This window comes from Mycteria americana, chromosome 4 (genome assembly GCF_035582795.1).
Source record: "Mycteria americana isolate JAX WOST 10 ecotype Jacksonville Zoo and Gardens chromosome 4, USCA_MyAme_1.0, whole genome shotgun sequence".
NCBI classification, from domain to species: Eukaryota; Metazoa; Chordata; class Aves; order Ciconiiformes; family Ciconiidae; genus Mycteria; species Mycteria americana.
Window position 1 is genome coordinate 17,683,542 of NC_134368.1, and position 23,378 is coordinate 17,706,919.

General features: G+C 36.4%; 1 protein-coding gene across 7 annotated transcripts in view; it reads left to right on the plus strand.

Annotated features, from left to right (window-relative positions):
• The window catches only part of CC2D2A (coiled-coil and C2 domain containing 2A), a 66,462-nt gene that overhangs the window by 8,170 nt on the left and 34,914 nt on the right, over positions 1–23,378 (plus strand). For 6 of the 7 annotated variants that reach the window (XM_075499777.1, XM_075499773.1, XM_075499779.1 and 3 more), the window contains 13 exons: positions 3,069–3,157; positions 3,673–3,774; positions 5,650–5,751; positions 6,564–6,740; positions 6,916–7,069; positions 8,476–8,612; positions 10,192–10,323; positions 12,297–12,506; positions 15,178–15,284; positions 18,188–18,328; positions 18,744–18,930; positions 21,587–21,819; positions 22,739–22,916. In XM_075499777.1, coding sequence (XP_075355892.1) covers positions 3,069–3,157; positions 3,673–3,774; positions 5,650–5,751; positions 6,564–6,740; positions 6,916–7,069; positions 8,476–8,612; positions 10,192–10,323; positions 12,297–12,506; positions 15,178–15,284; positions 18,188–18,328; positions 18,744–18,930; positions 21,587–21,819; positions 22,739–22,916 — 1,949 coding nt within the window. The remainder of the gene's footprint in view (positions 1–3,068; positions 3,158–3,672; positions 3,775–5,649; positions 5,752–6,563; positions 6,741–6,915; positions 7,070–8,475; positions 8,613–10,191; positions 10,324–12,296; positions 12,507–15,177; positions 15,285–18,187; positions 18,329–18,743; positions 18,931–21,586; positions 21,820–22,738; positions 22,917–23,378) is intronic. The other variant, XM_075499775.1, reaches the window with a different exon arrangement.

A 23,378-nucleotide genomic window follows, 5' to 3' on the forward strand; every position in this document is an offset into this window, starting at 1 on the left:
TTTAATGCCTTATATAAACCTCAAATCACCCTTTACTTAGACCTTGGCAAACAATGTTCTTTCGTAAGGGCAAAGAACAAATCAGTGTTTGGCTCAAAGAACTGACAAGTAATATAATTCTATAAGTGGAGATAACTAGAAAAACTATTTACCTAGAATGTTGTGTGTTCACAGATTAAAAATTAAAGAAAAAAAAAGCCATGCACCACAAAGCACATGTGCGAAAAGAGCTACAGTTTTCTCCTGCTAATCATCTTACAGTTGTTCCAGTAAAAAGGCCAGTGTGTTCTGTGTGGAATGATGGAGTTCCTTCTGGAAATAAAAGCTAGTTACAAAAGTTCAGGAGAAAAAAGTAAGATCTGAGGATTCTACATATAAGAAGGGATGTAAAGCATTTATCTTTAAAAAGTTAATATTGCATATATCAGTCAAAGTTAAACTTTTAGTAAGCTCCTGAGAATTTCCAGGTGAACTCCAGGGCTCCAGTGAGACTCAAGAGATCTGTGCAGATGGGGAGACAATTATATAGCTAGAATCAGTTTTGTTAATGAAGAAATTAATTAGGTCTTTCAAAAAGAAAAATACTTAAGTGATAACTTTCTAAGCTATTAGATGTATAAAACTATGTTTTTAGCTAAAAATACTTTGGAGACTTTTATAAAGAGGATAACCTTGACTCTTTTACAGTGGTAGTGTGATCCATGAGAGAGAGATGGGTACCTTCTCAAAATACCATGCAGAAGACCACCGTAATTGTGTTTAACACATAAAGCTGCTGGAAGCATTGCCATTTGCTTACACATACAATCTCTTTTATATTGTATGTTTAAAATGTTTTTCATTTGTGTTTATATGAGAGGATGGGTTGTAGGTATGCACTACTTTGTATTTCTGACCCCAAGAGCATAGCTTCTCTGTAAGCAACTGGATAATTATTCATTCTTTTTATTTAGGTATCAGGGAATGCAGTAGGGTACAGGGTCACCCTACTAATATTTACTGAATCTACCTGAAGAAATCATAATCTAAGAGGATAGGATATATGGAAGATAAGGGGGAGGAATGCCATCAGCCCTTCAAAGGAAAAGGAGGCCCTGATAAGTTTGGTTATCAAAGACACGTTCTCATTCAGTTTTAATTATGGAAGAAAAGCCTGGGCTTTTTGGGAGCTGCAATTCAAAGGCTGCAACAAACAGTAATTCTCCTTTTCCATAATCACATGATTACCCAAGTCAGTGTCCAAACCTGGTATTTACTACCTATCAAAAAATCTAAATATATGCCACTGATTTAAAACTCAGATTTGTATGTTTCACAAGATCAGCAGAGAATACTTGATCCTAAAGGATGTACAGTTTTGATGAGTTCTTGGAGTTGGAGGGTGGGCTGTGGGAATTATTTGTTTGTTTGTTTGAAATCAACCCCAGGGGTACAGCGGTAGTAATGGCCTCCAGCTGGACTTAGCAGTACTGATCACAACCCTTTGAGCCCAACAGTTGAGCCAATTTTCAGTCTACCTAGTTATGTAGTCCATGTTTCATCAGTTTCTCTATAAGAGTGTTACAGGAAACAGTGATAAACAACATTCGCTGCTTTCCCTTCATTCACTAACCCAATTATCTCATCATAGAAAGTTGTCTTACTGGTCAGGTAGAAGTTTTTCCCCTTCATAAATCCATGCTGATGACTCCCAGTTTTCATCTTGTACTTAACACATTTGGCAGTGGTTTCCAGGAGTATTTGCTCCATCACCTTCTTGGGCAGCAAGATGAGGCTGACCAGCCTGTAGTTCCCCAGATTCTCTTCCTTGAAGACAGGAGTGTTGTTTGCTCGCTTCCAGTCCTCAGGAACCTCCCTTGATCATCACCACAGTCTTTTAAAGATAATTGAGAGTGGCCTTGAGGTGATGTTGACCAGCTCCTTCAGCACTCGTAAGAGCATCCTATTAGGGCCTGTGGATTTGTGTATGCCCAGTTTGTTTAAATGTGGCCTTACTTGTTCTTCTTCTACTGAGGGTAAGTTTTTGCTGCCCCAGGCTTTTCCACTGGTCTCTGGGGCCTGGTGTTCCTGATGGCAGTAGGAGCTGGGATGAAGAAAGCACTGATTACTTGGGTCTTTTTGGTGTTCACTCTCACCAGGTCCCCTGCCCCATTCAGCAGCAAGTAACCATTTGCCCTGGTCTTCCTTTTGCTGCTAATGCACCTGTAATATTCCATCTTGTTGGCCATCACATCCGTTGCCAGATTCAAGTCCAGGTGGACTCTGGCTTTCCTAAGCCCATCCCTGCGTGATCGGACAGTGTCGTAGTATTCTTCCCAGGTCACCTGTCCCTGTTTACATCCCTTGTAAGTTTTCTTCTTATGTGTGAGTTGAGTTAATTCATCCATGTAGCCTCCTGCAGGTCTTGCTTGACTTCCTGAGTATGGGGACAGACTGCTCTTGAGCTTGGAGGAGGTGATCTGCCGATTCCAGAGGGGTGGCACGAGTAAAGCTCAGAGTAGCTTGTGCGTGAAATGGGAAGTTACTTGATGATGCTGTCAGTCATACGTGGGACAGGATAAAATGCATCTTACTCTCTTAGATTGTACTAGGGCTATAGCACAAAAACACTGCTGGAGAAATTAATATTTTGTCACTACAAAAAGCAGGTAGCTCTAAGCTGAAAAAGGAAGCAAGTCTAAATTCTTTACTGTTCTGATCGCACCTGTATCAGGATTTAGAGTACATCACCATTCAAAATTAGATCTAGACAGCTCTGGCTAACAGCTTATAAAATGCCAGGTAATTCTTTACGTATTTTTAATAGAAAAAATGTGTGTATATGCTTTACTTGAGGTGGTTCATAGTGTATAGTGAAAGGTAGATGCCTCGCAGCTAAAGGCATTTAAGTGATAGTCTGTAAGGTCTGAATTCCAAAAGATGTTTCATTCCTTCACATTTTCTCATGCAAGTTCTTTCTGTTGGAACATGGGACTCTCTATGGTATATATGGTTTTATTTTACATAATTTTAAAGTTCTTTCAGAAAATACTTAATTTAAACATGTTACCGTGTTTTCTCTGTTTCAGACTTGCCACCTGTTCCTTCTACATCGAGGACAGGGTTTGCAGAATTTTCTGTTAGGGAGCGAATGAGAGAGAAACTAAAAGCAGCAAGGGTGAGAATCCTTCAGAAGTCCTGTTTGGTTGACTTTAGTCTTATAAGTACCACCCACTTCATTTTGCTTGCTTAGTGCTATGTGAATCTGAATTGGGATATCTGCTTTTTTTATTTCTAATGCCAAAATAATACTCAGATCATCAGTACAGTTATTTTCCGGTGTATTTCTATTGCTGTATTTTTTCTAAAGTTTATATTTAATTTGTTTGTAATAATATAAAAGTTATCATTGTTTTATAATTCAAATGATACAATCATTACAAGATCCTTCTGTGTTTTTGTCAAAAAATTTCCTACAAGGAAATGCATTGATTTTGAAATAGTGTAAGTTTACTGTGCAGTTTAATAAGGGGTATTAACATCTAGGTCTGTAAAATCACTTAAGCTGATTATATAGTTAAAAGATTCTGTCCCTAACACAAATGTGCATAAGTTGTTGAGTTCCTGGGAATTATTGTAGCTTTGGTCTTACTATATTTCTATTATAGCTAAGCGTTTTTTTTGTTTGCTTAGTCAAAAGCAGAAATTACTTTATTGCAAGAAGACCCCAGTCCAAGACCAAGGCGTTTAAAAAGTATCAGAGAAAGGAAAACAGAAGTCAGACTGGATAAAGCGGTAAGAAGGTGCATTGGGTCTTCCTATTCTGATAATGAGAAAGTGAATGTGAGACATGAAATAAATCAAAGACTACACATAGTCTTGAAGATCAATTTCATTTATTTTAATGGGATCAAAATTATACTGTTGTTTGAATTAGTAACCAAGAAGGAACCTTTCTGATTATTGCTTTTAATGTACATATTTAACAATAATAATTTGCTTTCATTATAGTATAGATATCACGTGAAACTTCTGTCATTTACAGGTTCATGACTTCTGTCAGTTAAGATGCCTTGAAGTATTTAAAAGTTACTGTAACAGAAAGGACCACTGTATTATAGCTTTATATAGATTTACACAGTGTAATTGCTAAAGGCTGGATATTAACTTTATGTCATTGTACTGTATTGTATTTCCTTGTTACTATTTTATATTCAGGGTTTTTTTAGTATAAGCATGTTCTTTGTTAGAAAATGAGTTTTGTATTAAAAAAAAATAAATAACAAAGGCTATTCCTGTGCAGAACTTGTACCCAGATATTCTTCAGAATTCACAAGGAAATTGCTTGCCTGTAGCAAATGTGTTCCAAAGAATGTGTATGTCCAGGAAATAACAGCATGTAGCAGTAACATTCTTATCTGGAATTCCAAACAGTATGAATTAGCCTGGCTAAATTGCTTGTCTAGGGGAGAATTACCTTACCTGTTCATGTAGGTTATGTAGGGAGGCTTTTGGCAGTGTTTTCTTATAAAAAGTAATTGTCACAGCTTTCGGTTAAGTAGTATAGTTTTAATATGTTTGTTTTAGGAAAATATGGAAGTGATACCCTTATTAAAGTTGGTTACTGATTTTATATAAAGTATATCTAAAACTTTCCACATGTTGGTTTTGTTCCCTGTACGTATTTACAGATATATGAAGTATTGTTTCGTTGTTAAACAACTGGCCATCAGATTGCTAGGGTTTGAGATTTTTTTTTTTGCTATTATTTTCAAGTTTAGGTTGAATAGATGTAAACTTGAGAAATGTCTTCCTTTAATCTAAGAATTCAGGCCACAAGGTGGAAGAACAGAATGTTAGATGTGTTTATGTTGGCTGGGCCTGATGAAAATCACTTTGAATCACTTAAGAGAACTTGCTGAAGTAACCTCAAAGGAGCGATGTTTACAGTGATCTGTGTGTAGGGACAGATAAGGCTTCAGAAAACTGGAAATCGATAACCTCCTTTCTTGAAGAGGTAGAGGAGTATCATCCATGGAGTTTTAGAGTAGCCTAGCAATAATTGAGAGAGAACACAATAAATAATCAAGACTGTAATTAAGCACCCAAGCAATGGACACCACCTTTTTTGAATAATACCAAATAGGCTTTTCCTGATTGCAGCAGGGGCTGTATGAGAAGCCGGCCTTAGCCCCTTGATTCCTTTCCCTGGTCAGCAGTGTCTGTCAGCAGCACCCTTGCCACTGCTGCCCAGCTTGTGGTGTCTGTCAGCCTGTCATTTGTAGACAGGAAGATTTTGCATTGCTACCCCATTTCTCCCCCGTGGGGAGATGAGCATGTGATTGCTTGTGTTCAGGAGTGCAGAAACAATGATCTCATAATCAGTGAAGAAAGTAAGCTAACATTTATGCAATGAACCATTTCTTGATACTCTGCAGTCTATTTATTGACCCACAGGAGAAAGGAATTAAGTAATAATTACATGTACCCTTTTAAAATAAATACAAAATCAGTATAATTGTTACCACAGTGACTGTGTTTCTTTTTTGGTTTTGTTTTTTTGGCTGTGAAAATGCAATATATAATGTGTGTATTCAGCTATTTGTCTTTTTTTTTTTTTTAATGGATCAGTAAATGTATGCTATAACTTATGTATATATTTTTATGCAGTCTGATAATGATAAATTTAGCCAGACGCAAGAGGATGAATCCCACTTACCATCAAAAATGAAGTTTTGTGGTTCTGTAAAAAAGGTTAAGCAAAAGTCAACAGTAAGTAGCAGTTCCTTCGTTTCAATAACAGATACTAATTTCATTTAAACTTTATATGGCTTCATGTTTCTGTTTGAAGAAGCAGACAGAATTCAGTCTTAAGCAGTGCAAAGGGATTTATTTAATTTAAAAATTCACAAACAGTGTATGCCAACAATTGAAGTATAAAAAGAGAACCTTCATCATATATAAGAATGGCTTTGGGTCATTTGATTTAAAAAAAAAATCAAGTAAATCCATCTGGACGCAATTACTGGAGCTTGGTGGAAAAATGTTTCTTCTGTTTAAATCCTTTTTATTGAATGCCACCAATTGGCAGTTAAAGCAATTTACAGATTAGTATATTGATATTTATTAGCCACAAAATACTACTGTTAATTCTTTTATTAGAGGATTTGTCCTTACACTAAAGGGGCCTGGGTCCTTCAGAGGCAAAATGCTGTTAGAAATTTCTCTTCATATCCTTCACCTGCACTATGGCCAGAATTTAAACTTTGGCATTTCTCATTCACAAATTGTTTATATTTAAAGCAATAAGCTGGTTAAAATTAAACCAGGTAACTTTTTGTAAAATACATTGCAAGAAATATTTAATGAAATAATAGTATAGCAATAGAGAAAGTTTCATGTATCACTTAAAAATTTCAGTCAGCTTCAGCATTTGGGTGAGTTCTCTTTGAGATAAAATAATTATTATCCTGTGACAAGTGTTTATATGTGCTGTTATTGCTATTATTAATAGAAAGGTATCTTCACTTGCCCTACATTTCTTATAAATGTCATATTAAAGTATCTTTGTCGTCTTTTCTTAGTTCCAGAATGATTTTCCTTCCGCTGAAGAAGCGTATAATTTCTTTACCTTCAATTTTGATCCTGAACCAGAGAGTATAAAGGCTGGAGCCAGGAAGAGGAATGAATTAAATGAAGAAGAGGAGGCAGAAGAAGAATGTGTAGAAACCCATGAGGATGAACAAGAGGAGGATGAAACGGTGTGAGCTAGAGAATACATGTTCATATTTTTATTCAGACTTCTTGAATTAATTTTAATCATCTAATACAAAATGGCAACTTTTGTTTCCTTAAAAATTCTGAAAGTATACTTTCTAAAGATCTCCATTTTAAGAAATAGAGAAACTAACAGAGACGTTTGCACTTAAACTATAGGATGAAGACGTATGCCTAGTTAAAGATGATGATCTATTCATTATAGGGCAGACAGCCGAAGATTTTCTAGTAATGAAACCTGCTGATTGTGAAAGCTACTCTGAGCAACTGAAAAAGGAAAAAGAATTTCTCTTCACTCCCAGCATGCTAGCAGGTATGAAGATTGTGCTTATCCATTTTGTTCCTGGATTTTGTGTAGCATGGCACCCTTTGATCTGCTGAAAAATCTTGTATCAGACTGTTTCTGGCAGTAGAGAGATATTTAATTGCAGTTCTCTGATGCTGATCATCCAGTCAAGTCTGAAAAGGTCTGACAAAATGGATTAACTAGGAACATACACATCTCAGCAGGTCACCAGCTGGTACACTAGCAAGTGAACTCAGGGTACATCAGTTGCTCTGGTGTAATTACCTTAGCGCTGTCTATAGTAAATGCAAGATGGCTGGTCCCTCTTTCACTGGGTTTTAGCTATTACATTATTTAACATATGCAGCAGGTTACTGGGAACACACATTTAGGTACTAAGAGTGGCTCGTGCACTGTACGTTATACTATTTCTTCACTTGGCCACATCTGCAATTTTTTCCATGTGGCAAGTTTGTCACGAGTCATGTAAGTAACATAAGGATTTTTGTAATTCAAGGGCCCCTTTTCCCAAAATCTGATTTTGTGAATTGGAAATGGTTAGTCAACATTGATCATGTCTGTGACCTTTTTGCCTTATTCCCATAGAACTGCAAAGTCCGAAAAAATTGCTTTATAATATCACTTGCTATTTAATATTTGAAGTGGAAGAAACAGAATCTGTCTCTCGGTGGTCTGTACCAGAATGGTATCAGCACAGCTTGCAATGTGATGTCAAAATATTTGACGTTGGATGCCTCTTTTTTTGTGTGTTGTAACTTAGTTCTGACTGCTTCCAGCGTGGTCCACTGTATTCCAATTTAGGGGATAAATTTTATTGAAACCCTCAGTATAATCTCTCCCTGTTTTGAGATTGCTCCTTGAAAAATACTGAGCCCATACGCACCGGTGAAATAATCCTGCAGGCAGGCTTTAAAGAATTCTGCCTGCTGTTGTTGGGCTAACATGACTTTTTATGCATGTTCCGTATTTTGTACAAGAGTAGTTTAAGCAAACTAGTAATAGTAGTTCGGATTAGTTAAAGTTTCACTTTATATGGGAAAGGCTTAGAAATGTTTGTCTAGTCAGTTGTTGCTGCTAAAGGGTTTTTACACTGTTAGTCAAGCAACCATTAAAACTAAACTCCACTAAGTTATTTGAAGTATTTTTTGGTGAGGAAATGTTTAATTATATGTTTAGAAGACTTGTGACACTTTTATGATAGATTCAAACTGTGGATCTGTTCTGATTAAGAATAGGACCTGTTTTGGTTATGTATTTATTTCTTTTTTTCCTAGTTAGGAATATATTTCTGACACCATTCTTAATATGCAGTGCCATTTGTTTTAGGAATGGCATAGGCTCTTAGAGAATTAATAAACTAGAACTACAGTTATAAGATACTTTACATGCTTTTCTATTTAATTTCTCATTAGTGCCCACTTCTGAGAAGATGCATGGAAACATGCAGCCTAGGTACCTTGAGGATGAGGGTCTTTACACAGGAGAAAGGCCCTTTGTATCACAGTCTAATCAAAATATTTTGGAAAACAGAATACTCAGACAGGAGCAAGTAAGTCACCACTACCTTCTTAGTTGTCTTTTTAAAATCCTTTATTTATCACTATTTTATTATGTTATAGTTATATTAGAACAGTTGTGCTCTGTCTATCCCAGCCGAAGCCAGGACAAGTAGGTAAGATGGTCATGGTAATACGGGGCTTTCATCTTTAAAATGTTTAGCAGTATCAGACGTCAGGAAACGTGGATTTTTGTAGGAGTGTGTTTTAGTGTATCCCAATAGTCAGAGCACCAGACTGGGCCTTAGAAAACTGGTGTCTTTTCCTAGCTCTGCTCGTAGCCTGCTGAGGAATAAATCACTTCACTTGTCTGTGCCAGAGTTTAGTGGCCATTACAACAGGGGTAATTATAATTTACTTTTTTTATAAAATGCTGTGAGAGCTAGTGGTATGTATAAAGACTTATGCAAGAGCTGGGCACTGCTGTTACTATTTATTAGAAGATCATAACAAAAGGAAGCAATATGGAATGGCTGTTTTCTGTGTCCACTGAATATAATATGAAGTAACAGACATGTAGAAATTTACTGATCAGACTGTAAGGGTAATTAGATATTGGTATAGATTATCTGGAGAGGTTTTAGAATCCTTTTAGATTTTTAAGAATGGCTTATGGAAACACCCATGAAGGTGGCTTAGATATATTTTATCCTGCTGTATTATCCTCCTATACACAGTAAGGTGTGTATAGTTTAGTATAGATTTAAGCTACTATACAGCAGGTGCCCTTCATATTTTATTATGATTCTATGAATTCTTTGTGGGCTAGCAGAGGTACTTTTGTGAATCAGATTGGGAATATTTGGATCTAAAATTTTTAACTGGCCAGCATCAACCCAATTAGCTTTCTGGTTTGCTTCACCATGTTACCACATCAGTGTTTGGTTCTAAGGTCAGCTTAAACCAGGTGTGGGAATAAAAGGGCAGGCCAGCATTTTTTAGCAGCTGCATTGGTTTAAGCTATTCTTGAATCCAGGTCATGAGAGCAGACAGATGAATTAGGACAATGTTTAACATGTGAAGCCATGGATAGCAATTGGTGTGTAAGATACTTACCTCATCTGTTTTCATAGATGCTGTTTAATTAGTTCAGATTGTGGACTAGAAGAGTTGAGAGATGCTTTGATAAATGATCTCTCTGAGCTGCCATTTAGCTCTTTAGTTCTTTGCTTTATGATTTTTATAATCCAATTTGAAGATGTGGGTGGCAGTCTTGTGTAAAACATTACAATTCTTTCAATTTTAGTTATTTAAGAAAACATAACATTTAAATGTTAAGTGATGTAAGTGTTGATTTTTTTCTTTTTTTTCTTTCAAATCTGTAACACTGAATTTTGAAGGAAAAAATTCAGTATATTTGAAGTTTGAGCAAACTCTTGGTCTTTTGATTTCAAAATTTCTCTGTAGTATATTTGAAGATTTCATTTTGGTGTCTTAGAAAAGTTTTGGTTAATTTAGTCACAAACGATTCACAGTGACCTCTTCCATAATTGCTTTTCATAAGAATTACAATTTTGCAAGTTATTTCTATATAAAGTAAGAAACAATATAAAAATATGTTTTTATTTGTAGGGGAAAGAGTGGTTTGGTGACGATGGCAAAATCTTAGCATTGCCTAATCCAATTAAACAGTCTTCTACTAGGCCTCCAATATTCTCATTGGAAGAAGGCATAGCACCAGAACTTGAAACAGTGTATAGAAAGGTAGGCATATGTCATATATGTGGTTTCTGAGACCCAATATCCCAGTTCTTCTGTACCAGAAACCCTGGTGAGCTGAAGGGTTTTGTGCTACGAGCCATGAGTACTGACTGCTTTTTGGGGTTCCACATCTGGTCTTTAAATGTGCTCTACTTTTTCAGGTATGTATTTTGTATTTTTCAAGTATGTATTTCACTTGTATTTTTCTGTAAAAATAATGCATACAAAAGGATGAAGAGTTTAGCTGGTAGTGCAGCTTAAAATAATAATGTGACTGTCCATGAGAAACTGCTTCAAGTCTGTGAGTCACTAAGGTCTCTGTGAGGCACCCTTGGATATTCTTATGCCAAAGTAGGGTAGTTTCTATATTAGTGTAGCTATAAAGCTTCTCGTGGTAGAAGCTGGTAGACAGACTTAGTGATCAGGACAGAGGTGTTCTCTGCAGCTTAAGAGAGAAGTAATTGAAGGGCATGTGCATGATGGTTACTTTACAGTGATGAAACTCCTCCAAAATAAGTCTTTACATGCAGTTTGCTCACATAGAAAGCAACTAATTTCGAGTTAATGTTGCATCAGTTCAGGTCTTTTTTTGATTTTCCCTCAACCACAGCGTACCTACCTTGGCAAACAGCAGTTGCAGCGTGCAATCAGTACAAATAAAAATAGGTTTCAATTAAAACCTTTAAGCAAGCTTTAATTGTTCTGCTTGTTAGCACTCTATTACCCCCTTGGAAAAACTGTGACTTTTTAGACTTTAAAGTAGATTGCTGTTTTGGGACACACAAAAGTTTCTGTCTGCTGCTGTTGATACAGATTTGAATGTTGCCCTTTAATTGATGCTGGTTACAAATACATAATTCTCAGGATGCATTCAGTACCACAGATCTATGCAGGGTGTTTCTGCATACAGGAAAAGAGGTTGCTACTTAGATCTTAGTGAAGATAGGCCAAGAGAGCTTATGTTTCAAGAACACCATGTTTACATGAATAGTGACATGTAAATACCCAAATCACTGTTGAAAGTAACACATTAAGCTTAGGGGTCCTTTATGGGCAGAAAAATAGTTAAAGCATAAGGAATTCAAAGCTCTCATTTTTATGACAGATTATGTCATATTAAACATTTTGATGAGAAACTGAATGTGGAAGGATCAGGTGGACTTAAGTGTGTTTCATGGCCATTTATACCAGTTCTGTAAAAGAGCTATGCAACAGCTGAATTCCCATCTCAATCCCCCTTTTTCCAGTTCTTACGAAAGGGCTGCAACAAACACTACATAACTAACAACTTCATCTTTTATGGTACCAGAATATCTCTGATGAATCTCTTCTGAAGAATTCTGAGAGGGGAGCAGCAGTAGTCAGGCAGGAAGCACTGCTAATTCCCTTCTGATTTCAGTAACCTGAGGATATAAGCCATGATTGCCTTTCAGTTGCAGCGGGTTGAAGCAGACTCTTTAAGCTTTGTTGCTGAAAGCTTTCAGTGGGCTTTGTTGGTGTGAATTTCCCTGGTGTTAGAATAGGGAAGCAAATAATGTTATTTCCTCTTCTGCACAACCCAAATGGTCTACAAGGGAAAGCTGCTCTCTGAGAGCTGGACTGTTTATCTTAGAGCTCAGCTCTAAGAGGAAATAAAGTGATACTAAACAAACAGGTAAAAAGAGAACTAGCAGACTTTGATTTTTCAAATTCAGTGTCATCGTCTTCATTGCTTAGCAAAACCTGCAGTACAGGCAGATGACTTCTTATTTCAGCCTCATATGGGCTATCAAAATTTTGTTGTGTAGATTACCCATGGTGGTTTTATGCCACCCACTTGTCAATAAAGCAAAGAGGTTACCACAGAAGCCTTTACAGTTTAAGACTCAGTAGTTAGATGTAGGTGGTGCTAATTGAGTCATTTTCTGTCACAGAATCTCTTTGCAAGATAGTTTTGTCAGGGCTTGTAAATCCATTTTATTCTTTTTTTCTTTCAGGCAATAAAAATGACAGCTGCCAATCAGTATCTTGTTGGACCTGGAGATCTTCAGGGGCCGTTTCAATTGGATATTGATATTTCTGGACTGATATTCACCCATCATCCCTGTTTTAGCCGTGAGCATGTGTTAGCAGCTAAATTGGCTCAGTTATATGATCAGTATTTAGCAAGAAAACAGAAGAATCTTACCAGACTTCTCACAGACAAGGTATTTCTGTTCCGTCGTCATAGCTTATTGAGATAATGATGTGACAGTTTAAAGTAAAAGCTGAATTTGTTTCTTCAGAGTAGAGTGATGAAATTCTAATTGTATGTAATGAACGACATTTTGTCAGAAGGTAAAAACTGAAGGATTTCACCTAGGTTGCTGTGTCTTCAGTGCAGAACTGCATTTTTAAGATTATGAATTTCTTTGATTTTCTATTTAAAATGAACTCTATGCAGGTTCTGAGGTAAAGGGAATATAATTGTTAGAATACAGGAACATTTACATAGTATTACTTAGAGTATCGAAAATGTTTTCCAGTGAATGACAGATAAGACTTTTTACAGGGTTGTGTACAGCGGCTCTGACAGGCAGACAGCAAAATACAGTATTCAAGGATGGAGGGAAGTTAGTGAAGTTTAGTTTCAGTTGTCAATTAAAAGTAAAAGGAAGCAGTTTAATTTCACCAAATTCTACAAAAGTTGATGGCCCATTTCCAGGTATATATCTGTGACAGATGCTGTGTTTTAAATGCATACTGTTGTCACATTTACTGTGTCACTCTTGTGACATGGCAAAACCCTATGCTGAATGTAGACTCTTCTGTTCCTGGCTCTGTTACTGACTTGCTGGCTGACCTTGGCTGGGCTGCTTACCCTCTGTGTACCATCGCTCTTCCTCCATCTGTATGTTGGAAGTAATGGTAGTGGTCTCTTCTCTGGTGTAAATTTGTACGTGAACATTAGGCATTGTTAGGACAATTCTAGTATCAGGGCGCACAAGAATATTTTTAAAGCATTTTAAAATGCTTTTGAAATCTCGAAAGATAACAATTATTTAGAAACGTGAGGTAAATATTGTGATACAACGTAGCTGAGGTAAATATTGTGATACAACGTAGCTCTATGTAGTAGGGCTGGTCTGTTAAAAATTAGTTTGATTATTAAGTACATATAAATTCAGATTTCCATAAATGAAAGGTGATGATGATTCTCTACCTTAAAGGGCTATTATAAGGGGAAAATAATCATTGCATGCAATGTGCATAAAAATGCATGCATTTTTATATTACTCTAATGAGGGTCAGTAGGTGCTGTACAGATACTTCTGAATTTTGGTATAAAGCATTAGGTTATAGTTCTAATGCTGGACAAATATTTCATCCAGTATCTCAAAATAATTCTTTGGTATACTTTAGTCTGTCATTACTTTTGAAGGATTGGCTTTAGTTTTCCATGAAACAATGAAATAGGATGTTTGGGTTTTCCATGCCTGCATTACAGGAACCTATGTGTGGAAGGGACTTCCTGAGTGTTTCCACAATACTTTGCCAGTACTGTAGGCAACTGCGTAACATATTTTTCATAAGCAGATTTTAACAATTAGGTATTTTAGCCACCATTCTGTTACTGACAGGCAGTTTTAAAACCTGTCTCCTCTAACAGTCATTATTTAATGGCCAGATTGTGGCAGCCAAATTGTTCTTAAGCCTAAACAACTCTTCCTCCCTTTTCCCCTCCCTCCCCGCCATGTCCCAGTGGACTTCTCCTTATCCAGTTCTGATGCTTGCTCTTTGTAGCTTAAAATATATCACCTTTCAGTCCTCATTTTGGCAGGCTAAAGAAACTGCACTTGCTGTCTTCTTTTATAAAACATGCTCTCTGTGCCCCAGATGATACTGGCAGCTTTCCATGTCTTCAGTTATTCTTTCTTTCAAAATTTCTTTCAACGTCTTTTTTTTTTTTTTAATACCAGTGAGTTTGATTTTGTGGTTGCCCATGTATGTTTTCAGCTGTATGCTTCCTGCTCTCCAGTTATATTGTCTCTCCAATTTGATAGATTTGTTTAAAAAATCTTTGCTCCTTGATTTGTAATTTCATTGCTTCTACTTTGGATGTAGTTGGACTTCCGTCTCCTGCAGTGCCATTAGCCATTCTGGTTTCACATTCAGTATTATCCTTAAGGAGATCTACAGCAACATAATAACTAAAATTTTAGTTCCTATCCTACTGCTGTTTCTTATTTTTCTTTCTTCTCATAGCCAGTCCTTTACATCTCTTGTCTTCACAGCCATGTATATTTTTGCATTCTCCTAAACTAGGTGTCCATCTTCCATGTAATCATTTGATGCCTATCTTCAGATCTTAGTTGAAGGGGTGGCCTCTTGTCTCGACAGTATGGCTTTGAAAGTGCATTTGAACTGTACCATTGTTCCCAGTTCTGTCTCATCCTTAGACCTTCTCTTCTTCCAGTTGTTACATGCAATATGTTATGCTTAAATGCTTTGTTGCAAAGTGCCCTACGGCACTCATCAAATCCACAATCCACTCATTTTTGTTGTTTATTGATTTTTCTAGGGTTACCTTTAGTGGCCCTTGCCCTTTGATTGGTGAGCTTTCAGAATAATCCCTAGATTGGTCTTGTTGCCTTGTTTAGATCTGTCACAGTGATCAAAGTCAGTAAATCTCCCTCATATGTCCAGGGATGCTAATAAGAATTTCATCTTGAAGAATCAGCACCTTACAGACATGGCAAAACCCTGTAAATACAGAATCAAGATAATTCAGAATTTTCTGTTATGTACTAGTAACTAGCTCTTTCATGTCAAGGTGCATTACACTGTATGCCTCACAAATGTCAAACCATGTGTTAATTGTTTGTTTGTTCGTTTAAGCTGCATGCTTTGAGGAATGCTGTGCAGTGTAGTATAGACGGTGGTAGTGCTGGTGTTCCTAGTCCTGTGGCACAACAGAGCATACCTGAATACAAAATTGAGATCAGGTAGGTATGGATTCATTACATCATTGCTTTTTAAAACTGTATTCCTCATTTCCTTTCCATGCTGGTACAGAATATGATTCATGTCAGACTTTTAAATTCTGCTGTAAATAGCTCTAGAAGTATTTTGAGGGCTTAAGAGTTCTTACTGATAAGTTGACTAAAAAAAATTACGAAGAAAATACAGCTTAGGCTGAAGTCTTGATTCAAAAGTGGTCTAATTTTATTACCTTTTATTAATTACTTAGTAACTATTTACTGGTGTGTTTTGCACAATTTTAATTAAAATAATGTTTCAATAGACAGCAGCTGGATGCATGAAGCTCTCACAACAATGCAAGTGATGTAATTTTTTGAACAGACAAAAGCCCTAGTTTTTTCCATCTTTTTCCTTATTACACAAGTGTTCTTGATTCACTTCACATTCTTAGGTATTTTGGCCATGTTTTTGCCAATGGGTTAATATACATAAAATGGTAGAATTTTGTTTTACAAGATTACAGTTATAACTGTAATAATTGTTCTTGGACAGTAACTGGGTAGTAAAAATATATTACACTTTTTGGCTTGGTAGTGACAGTTAGTATTATTTTTGGCAGATGGACAGTGGTGAGCTGTAAGTGTAAGCAGTATGATAAAAATTAAGTTATTTTGGAGATCTATGCTGAATGGCCTTTTAACTAGTAGATACTTACTAAAAATCTGAAAGTTCTTCACAATCTGAAAGTAGGCAATAATGTACTAATTTATATAAACAAGTTTAGACTGATGTAATGGGTCACATGTTAATAAAATTTTAAAAAAATCAGTTGGTTTTTTTAATAACAATTCTACTTTCAGCCTTGAAATCTACATCTGCTTACACTTACACATACCCTCATTACTTTTAGTTTGGGAATTGCTTCTTCAGATTTTCATCTCTCAAGTATGCTGTCCTGTAACACATTGGTATCTGTGCAGGACATATGGAAGTCTATATTGTATTATTTTATACTGAAGGACAAAGTCTTCCTTCCATTGAAAAAGGAGTAGCTTTTACTAATATTTTCTTAACACATCTGCTAGAGAACTAAGAGCAGGAGGTGTGCAGTTAGCATACAGTACCTTGGAGACAGGAGCTCTCACCAGGGAAAGCATGAGAATGGTAATGAGAAGGTTCACTGTGGGAGGGAGATTCTTGGATTTTGGCATCAACCCTGAGGCTTGCTTGATGGTTAATTCTAATTAGATAGAATATTCCTTCTGGGTATCTTAAGTGTTTTTCTAGGTCTTGAGTCCTTTAGTGTCACATTATTATGAATCAGGAGAAATGTAGCTGAAATTGGTGAGATCAGTGTTCCATAAGTAATGTGAGATGAGCTTGGTTGGGATTATTCTAAGGCTTTTCATATCTGTAATTCTTTCTGGCTACAGCTCTGTTGTTGGAAGCTGTTACACATATGAGGCTCAGATGGGCTCAGGAATTTTTACTGTCATGGTGTTTAATACTAACTTGGACCACATATGCTGGTAAAAACATCTGTCCTGCCTTGTCTCTCTTTTAACATTGCATTTCCCTGATGGTCAATGTAGTGCACTCATGAGAAATTACAGATGTGAAGAGAGTGTAGCATGGAAAATAATCTAATTGTTTCCTCCACCCTCCAGTAACATAACTGATGTGTACTCTTTGCTGTCTGAAGATAAGAGCTGTAGTTTTCCATCGGTTTGAGGAAGAAATGTCATCTGAATGCAGAAAACTTCTGCAAATTAGCAATTTCAGCCCTACTGTCCTCATTTGCTGAGGAGGAAGCCAACGTATGCTGCGGATTGCAGGTTTCAGGCTCTTCTGGCTGATGTATTTTAGCAGAGGTGATTCTCTACTGAAAGGTCTTGCTTCCAAATCGAATACATTAGATAATTACTGACCTGTGTGTTCCTCGTGTCTTTAAGCTTCATCTTCTAGCTTCATCTGGTAGACGAAGAAAAGGTTGTTGAGCTGCATGGATAAGTAATATTCAAACTGCTAGCTAATGAAGTGGAGAAGTTATTCATATTGCTTCCTGGAAAGTCTGTATTTCATCTTTGTTTATTGTTTTTACTAAATTTGCTTATGCTTTTAAATAATGTATAATGTATTTATTCTCTCAGCTGTAACTCAGCCTCCATGTCATCTTTATTCTCTGAATATTACAAGTAGTCATGTGTTAGTTTACATCTATTTTTTTTTTTTAATCACATTATTTTTACTAGACATGTTTAGCTACCAAGATAGTAGTGGAAACAGTCTGTGCTTGGGCTGCATTAGACATTTACATCAGAAAGGTGCGTTGTTCATTAAAAGTGCTAATGACTAGCTCTTTTACAAAGAGATTAGAGGGTGGAAATGTGAAATACCAATTCTGAGGCAAAAAAAAAACCTGTTAATTTTGTTTGTGTTAAGAATCTTGTAGGGCTGTCAAAGGACTTGCATTACTTCATACATTACTACATTACTTCATTTGTGCAAGTCCTTTTAACTGGAGCTAGAAGCATGTTAAGTTTAAAACATATTTTGTAATGTATGATTGCAATAAGCATTACTTCATAGCAGCAGTGTAGGTTTCCTGGGCTGTTTACATGAATTGACTTTAAAGTGTTTTTAATGATGTACAGCTGTAATAAGCATTTCAGAAAACTTTGAGATCTCTAGAGAATGAACTGTAATTGAAGTCAGATTGCCCAAAATGCAAGAGACTAGAGTACAGAAGGAAATCAAGTCCTGCCATCTTCAAGTCTGGGTTTTATGCTCCTTGGATTTAAACCACTACAGCCGTCAATCAAATTGAAACCATCACTTGGCTTTTGGTATCGCAAGTTTTCACTCTGTTGTTCCCTTGAGTTATACAATTCTGATTGATTTCGTGTATATGTATATATATTTCTAGGCAAACCAGAAGACTTCGTGATGCTGAACAAGAAAAAGACAGAATGTTGCTTAAGACCATTATAAAAGTTTGGAAACAAATTAAATCCCTCCGTGACTTTCAGAAGTTTACTAACACACCCATGAAACTGTATTTGAGGAAGTATGTTTTGGTAACACTTTTTGTACTTCATTTGCCAGCAGTGGAGTTTTAATATGATTAGTCAATTTGGGAACTGACAATTCTGATATGAAGGGTGGAAAAGTAAGAATTTGAGTAGTGTCTGGCACTGGTTGAGCCTGACACTATTCTTTTTGAGTTTGGGGAGGAAGGAAGGTTAAAATAACAAGTAACAGAAAGGAATTTCTAAAGGCTAATGAGTAAAGAAGAAGTAATTATATTCATTCTGGATGGTAACTGTCTGCTATCAACTCTTAGGCTATCTTTGCTAGTATTTTTAAATAGAAAACACTTTTGATACAATGAAATTAATTCATGGAGAAGTAGACTTATTATATTATAGACTTAATTGTAGCCCTTATGTTAATTTATGCAATGTTGATAACTTGTTTTGAAGGGAAGAGATTGATCAGAGGTTGGATGAAAAAGCATATGAAGCAGAAATTCAAGCTGAGATAAAGGAATTACTAGAAGAATGTATGGAAGAATATGAAAAGAAAATGGAGGAGTATAAAACCGAGCTACAAGAGTGGAAATCCTGGAAGAAGACACAGGTTTCTTTAAATCATTCCATTTCACAAAAAGTAAAATTATTACTAAATGTGTTCAAAATTTGTCCTTGTAATACAGAAAAAAAATCTATTTCAGGATAGTTATGCATAAATTTTGTGATGTATTAGGATACATTCTGTCTACTTAGAATTTGTTAGTAAATTAATTGTTAATTAAAAAGTAAAAATGTGCTCAGTTTTTGTGGAGCATGGTCTCCCTGCTATTGATTTTCAGCACTTCAGCAGTTCTTTCTTTAAATGTAATAATTTTGCAGCATTCCTATTAAATTCATGTCTGTCTTGCAAACAAAAAACATGGATGAATTCTGTGTGGGTGTGAGTGTGTTGTGGTTTAGCCCCAGCTGGCAATTAAGCACCACACAGCCGCTCGCTCACTCCCCCACAGTGGGATGGGGGAGAGAACCAGAAGAGTAAAAGTGAGAAAACTCATGGGTTGAGATAAGAACAGTTTAATAGGGAAAGCAAAAGCCGCGCACGCAAGCAAAGCTAAAGAAGGAATTCATTCACTCCTTCCCATGGGCAGGCAGGTGTTCAGCCATCTCCAGGAAAGCAGGGCTCCATCACGTGTAATGGTTACTTGGGAAGACAAACGCCATCACTCCGATCGTCCCCCCCTTCCTTCTTCTTCCCCAGCTTTGTATGCTGAGCATGATGTCATGTGGTGTGGAATAGCCCTTTGGTCAGTTTGGATCAACTATCTTGGCTGTGTCCCCTCCCAACTTCTTCTGCACCTGGCAGAGCATGGGAAGCTGAAAAGTCCTTGACTAGTGCAAACATTACTTAGCAACAACTAGAACACCTTTGTATTATCAACACTGTTTCCAGCACAAATCCAAAACATAGCCCCATACTAGCTACTATAAAGAAAACTATCCCAGCCAAAAACTGCCCAGAGTGGTCAAGCAAAATCATTATGGGGTGTTTCTAATGAACAAGCAGTTAATGTCATCTCATGTAAATTTATGTTCAGGAATGTCCCAAAATGGAAAAATTTAATTAATATTCTAGCCTTTTATGTCTGAAAAGTTTTATTGCTAATAATTTATACTGTAGTTAAGGTCTCAGTTGTGCTTCAAGGGGATATTGACAAATAGAGGAGCTAGAACAACACACTGCAACAGGATGATCTTTGGAATAGCCTGTGGCAGTGTCAGCAAAATCAGACTTGCTTTCATAGTTATGTGGCAATGTACTGCATACCCCAGGGTAATGGTGATTATACTTGAATATAATTACTGCCCAGTTTGAACACTGTGGGGTTTTGGATACCAAAGCAAAATAAAGTTTAAGGAAATGCTTCAAATACAGTTTTTAAGAATCTAGTACATCTGCTGATACTTTTATGGAAAGTTTTTTTATATAGCAGCATCTATGGAAAGCACTTAAGATGTTTCAGGGGAAGCTGATCTGCCAGTATTGGAAATTCCTGTTATCAGAACACTACTTGGCACATGACTTATTAGTATCATGTCAATTCACTTGTAGGTTCAGAGGAATAAATGTAAACCTTAAAATGAAGGCAGATAGTCTTGAGCATTGATCCTAGTGGGAACTGTTCATCTACCTCTAGCCAGTTATGCTTCACAAATACCGTGGTGGGTGGTTCCAGCCAAAGCTGCTCTCAGCATCTTTTTATTGTGTTAGTCACAAACTGTCTTGAGACTGAGATGATTGTGGTTCTTTCGCTTCAGAGTGAAATGTAGTATACAGACGTTCCTTTCATGCCCAGAAGTACTTTATTTTATTTTACTCAAAGTACTTTGTGGGTTAATCACTGCTGTTGGTGTCTTGCTAGCACAGATCACATGATTCTAAGGAAGATACTAGAGGTAGGAGAGACTAGATAAATTTAAAAGGAAATACAAGAACAAAAAGGGTAACATAAAATTAGACCAAGAAAGAAAGAATATTTATTAATAAAAATATGTGAACAAGTTGTTTGGCTAAATACTTCGGTTAGTGAGGAGAAACTGCTTTCCTTACCTCCTCCTCTTTTGCTTATGGTGCCTTAAATCATGAAGAGACTGGTGCTTCCAAGCAAGCTGTACTTCCAAGTAGTCTGTAAGTCTGTGGAAGGAGGAACTGGCTTGCAGTTGTTTAAAGCTGAACATGCACATGAACACTGGACTTCTGCAGTTTAGGAGATGCTGAAAAGCAAGTGGTATTCTGTTTATTCTTCTGTTTGGCATAGAGGAAGGGAGGGGATCATTCTGCTAAAAGATACTGCTAAGCTAAAGAGCTTGTGCTCCAAAGTTTGTGGCACGTGTGCATTCACTTTGTCAATGTGTATGCAGACAATACATCTCGAAGAACTGTGTCTACCGGTTGAGTAACCTTCCTTCAATCCTAACAGAATGCACATGGTAACTCAGGCTAAATGAGAAGTCAGCTGCTAGCCAGAATGTTCAAGAAACATGTTTATTTTGCAAGGTGGTTGGGAAGGTTAAATAAATGTTTTGTTTGAAGCACATTATGTTTTTGAAGCATATTGAATTCTGAATCTGAAGTAGTACTATAGAATGAGAGAAATCTTATTCTTGTGTGTGGTGATTTTAAAATTATACAGTCATTTCTCATACATGTTTATCACTTGTGAATCACGAGAACAAGAGAAAAAAACTACTGATTGAAACAAGTTCAGGAAGAACATTATTATTTTTATATGCAGAAGTCCAAGAAGAAAAAAAAGAAAAAAGAGATTCATGAAGAAGAATCAGTAGAAGATTGTGATCTTGGTGAGGAACGTATAAAACCCATCCCACCTAAAATGGCCAATAGCCTGGATATAGAGCAGCAGGTTAGAGAAAAAGCTGACAACTGCAGAAGGAAACCTGGAGAGCCTGCTCTAATTCCTGAACTGGTCCTGTCAGGAAGCATAACTCCAACTGAGCTGTGTCCTCGGTAAGATAAATGTTGGCCTGCAAACTACTTTGTTCATTATTTTCTGCTGTTATTTATTAATTGATTGTTTGTACAACTTCAGAAGCATGTGCTCACCATTCTGTTTAGCCGAGTGATAAAACTTCTGCTTCGGAAGCTGATACAACTTAATTTGTTTTCAAGTCACATGTAACCTTGTATACACTGGGCTTGGAGAATGCACATCTACACATTCCCTTTGAACCTCCTGATGTTACTTGAGCATCTGCATAGAACAGTGGTGTGTATGTATAAAGAAGTTGTTTTCAGTGTAGCGTCTAGGTCACTTCTGGCAGTACCACTCTCACTAGCTAGTCCTTTACACCAGGTCTGTGCTGTAGTTAACAAAGGGAAAATAAATAAATTGTGTCGCAAACCAGAGATTTCACTGTGGATAAAGTAAATAAATTTACTTGTTTGTGTTACTTTCCACATTTACACGTGCAATTTAACATACATTTAGCAGATTTTAGTAATTTAAAAACTGCTTTGTTTTGTACTTATTCAGCAAATAGCCTCATCAAGGAATATTGCTTGGCTGTTCTACTCCCAGTGACTAGAAACTTGAAAATCTTAACTCAATTTCATATCATTTGTTGTGCTTTGGAGGAGCGGATTAGAAGGGAATTTTGTTTCCCTAAATAACTCCTTTTATATGGAGGTGGCTTTAGTGGATCTAAAATTTGACCTGTTCATTTTTAAATCACTTTATATTCAGGAGAAGGTAAAACAACTGTTAAATAATAGTTTTAAAGTTGTTCCTGTCTAGTGACGCTTTTAGAAGAATACCATCTTTAGCTGACTTCTGTTTCCCCTTGAGGAATCAGATTCTTATTAAAAATAACCAAAGAATTAAAATGTTATTAAAAATGATATGACAGCTTGTTTGACATATTTACAGAGCAGAAGTTTTGCGACGAGAAGATGTGAAGAAACGCTCAGCATTTATAAAAGTCCTTTTCAACTCCAAAGAAGTATCAAGGACTGCTACCCGACCAATAAGTTCAGATTTCAGAGTTCACTTTGGACAGATTTTCAATTTACAAATATTCAATTGGCCAGAGAGTTTGAAACTACAGGTAGATAATGATTTATCATAGTAACTTTTAAAAAGATAATATGAAATGTAATTACACCTGTAATGCTTGTATTTTGCTCTATGGTAGTGTTGTAAAGACTGAAAAACCTGTGAAAGACCCTTTGTAAATCATCAGTCTTATACCCCTTCCTTGCTTCTCCAGTCACAAACTTTCAACTTTGCTGCTACGTTTTTGATGCTTGTGCTTTATATATTTTTTTATATATATGTGTGTGTGTGTTATATATAAGATGACTACGGGCTGCATGGGGGAAATTAAATAATTGGGACATGTGATTAAATATGTTAGTGGAGCAGCCTCTTAATTCTAGAAAAACTGATTAATGTTGCAGATAAGCTTGCCAAAATGGTCATCTTCAAACATTATTGTCCACACAGTAAAATCATCATAATGTTTGCTGGAGGGGGATAAGAAAAAAATTCATTGCTAGTAATGTCCATA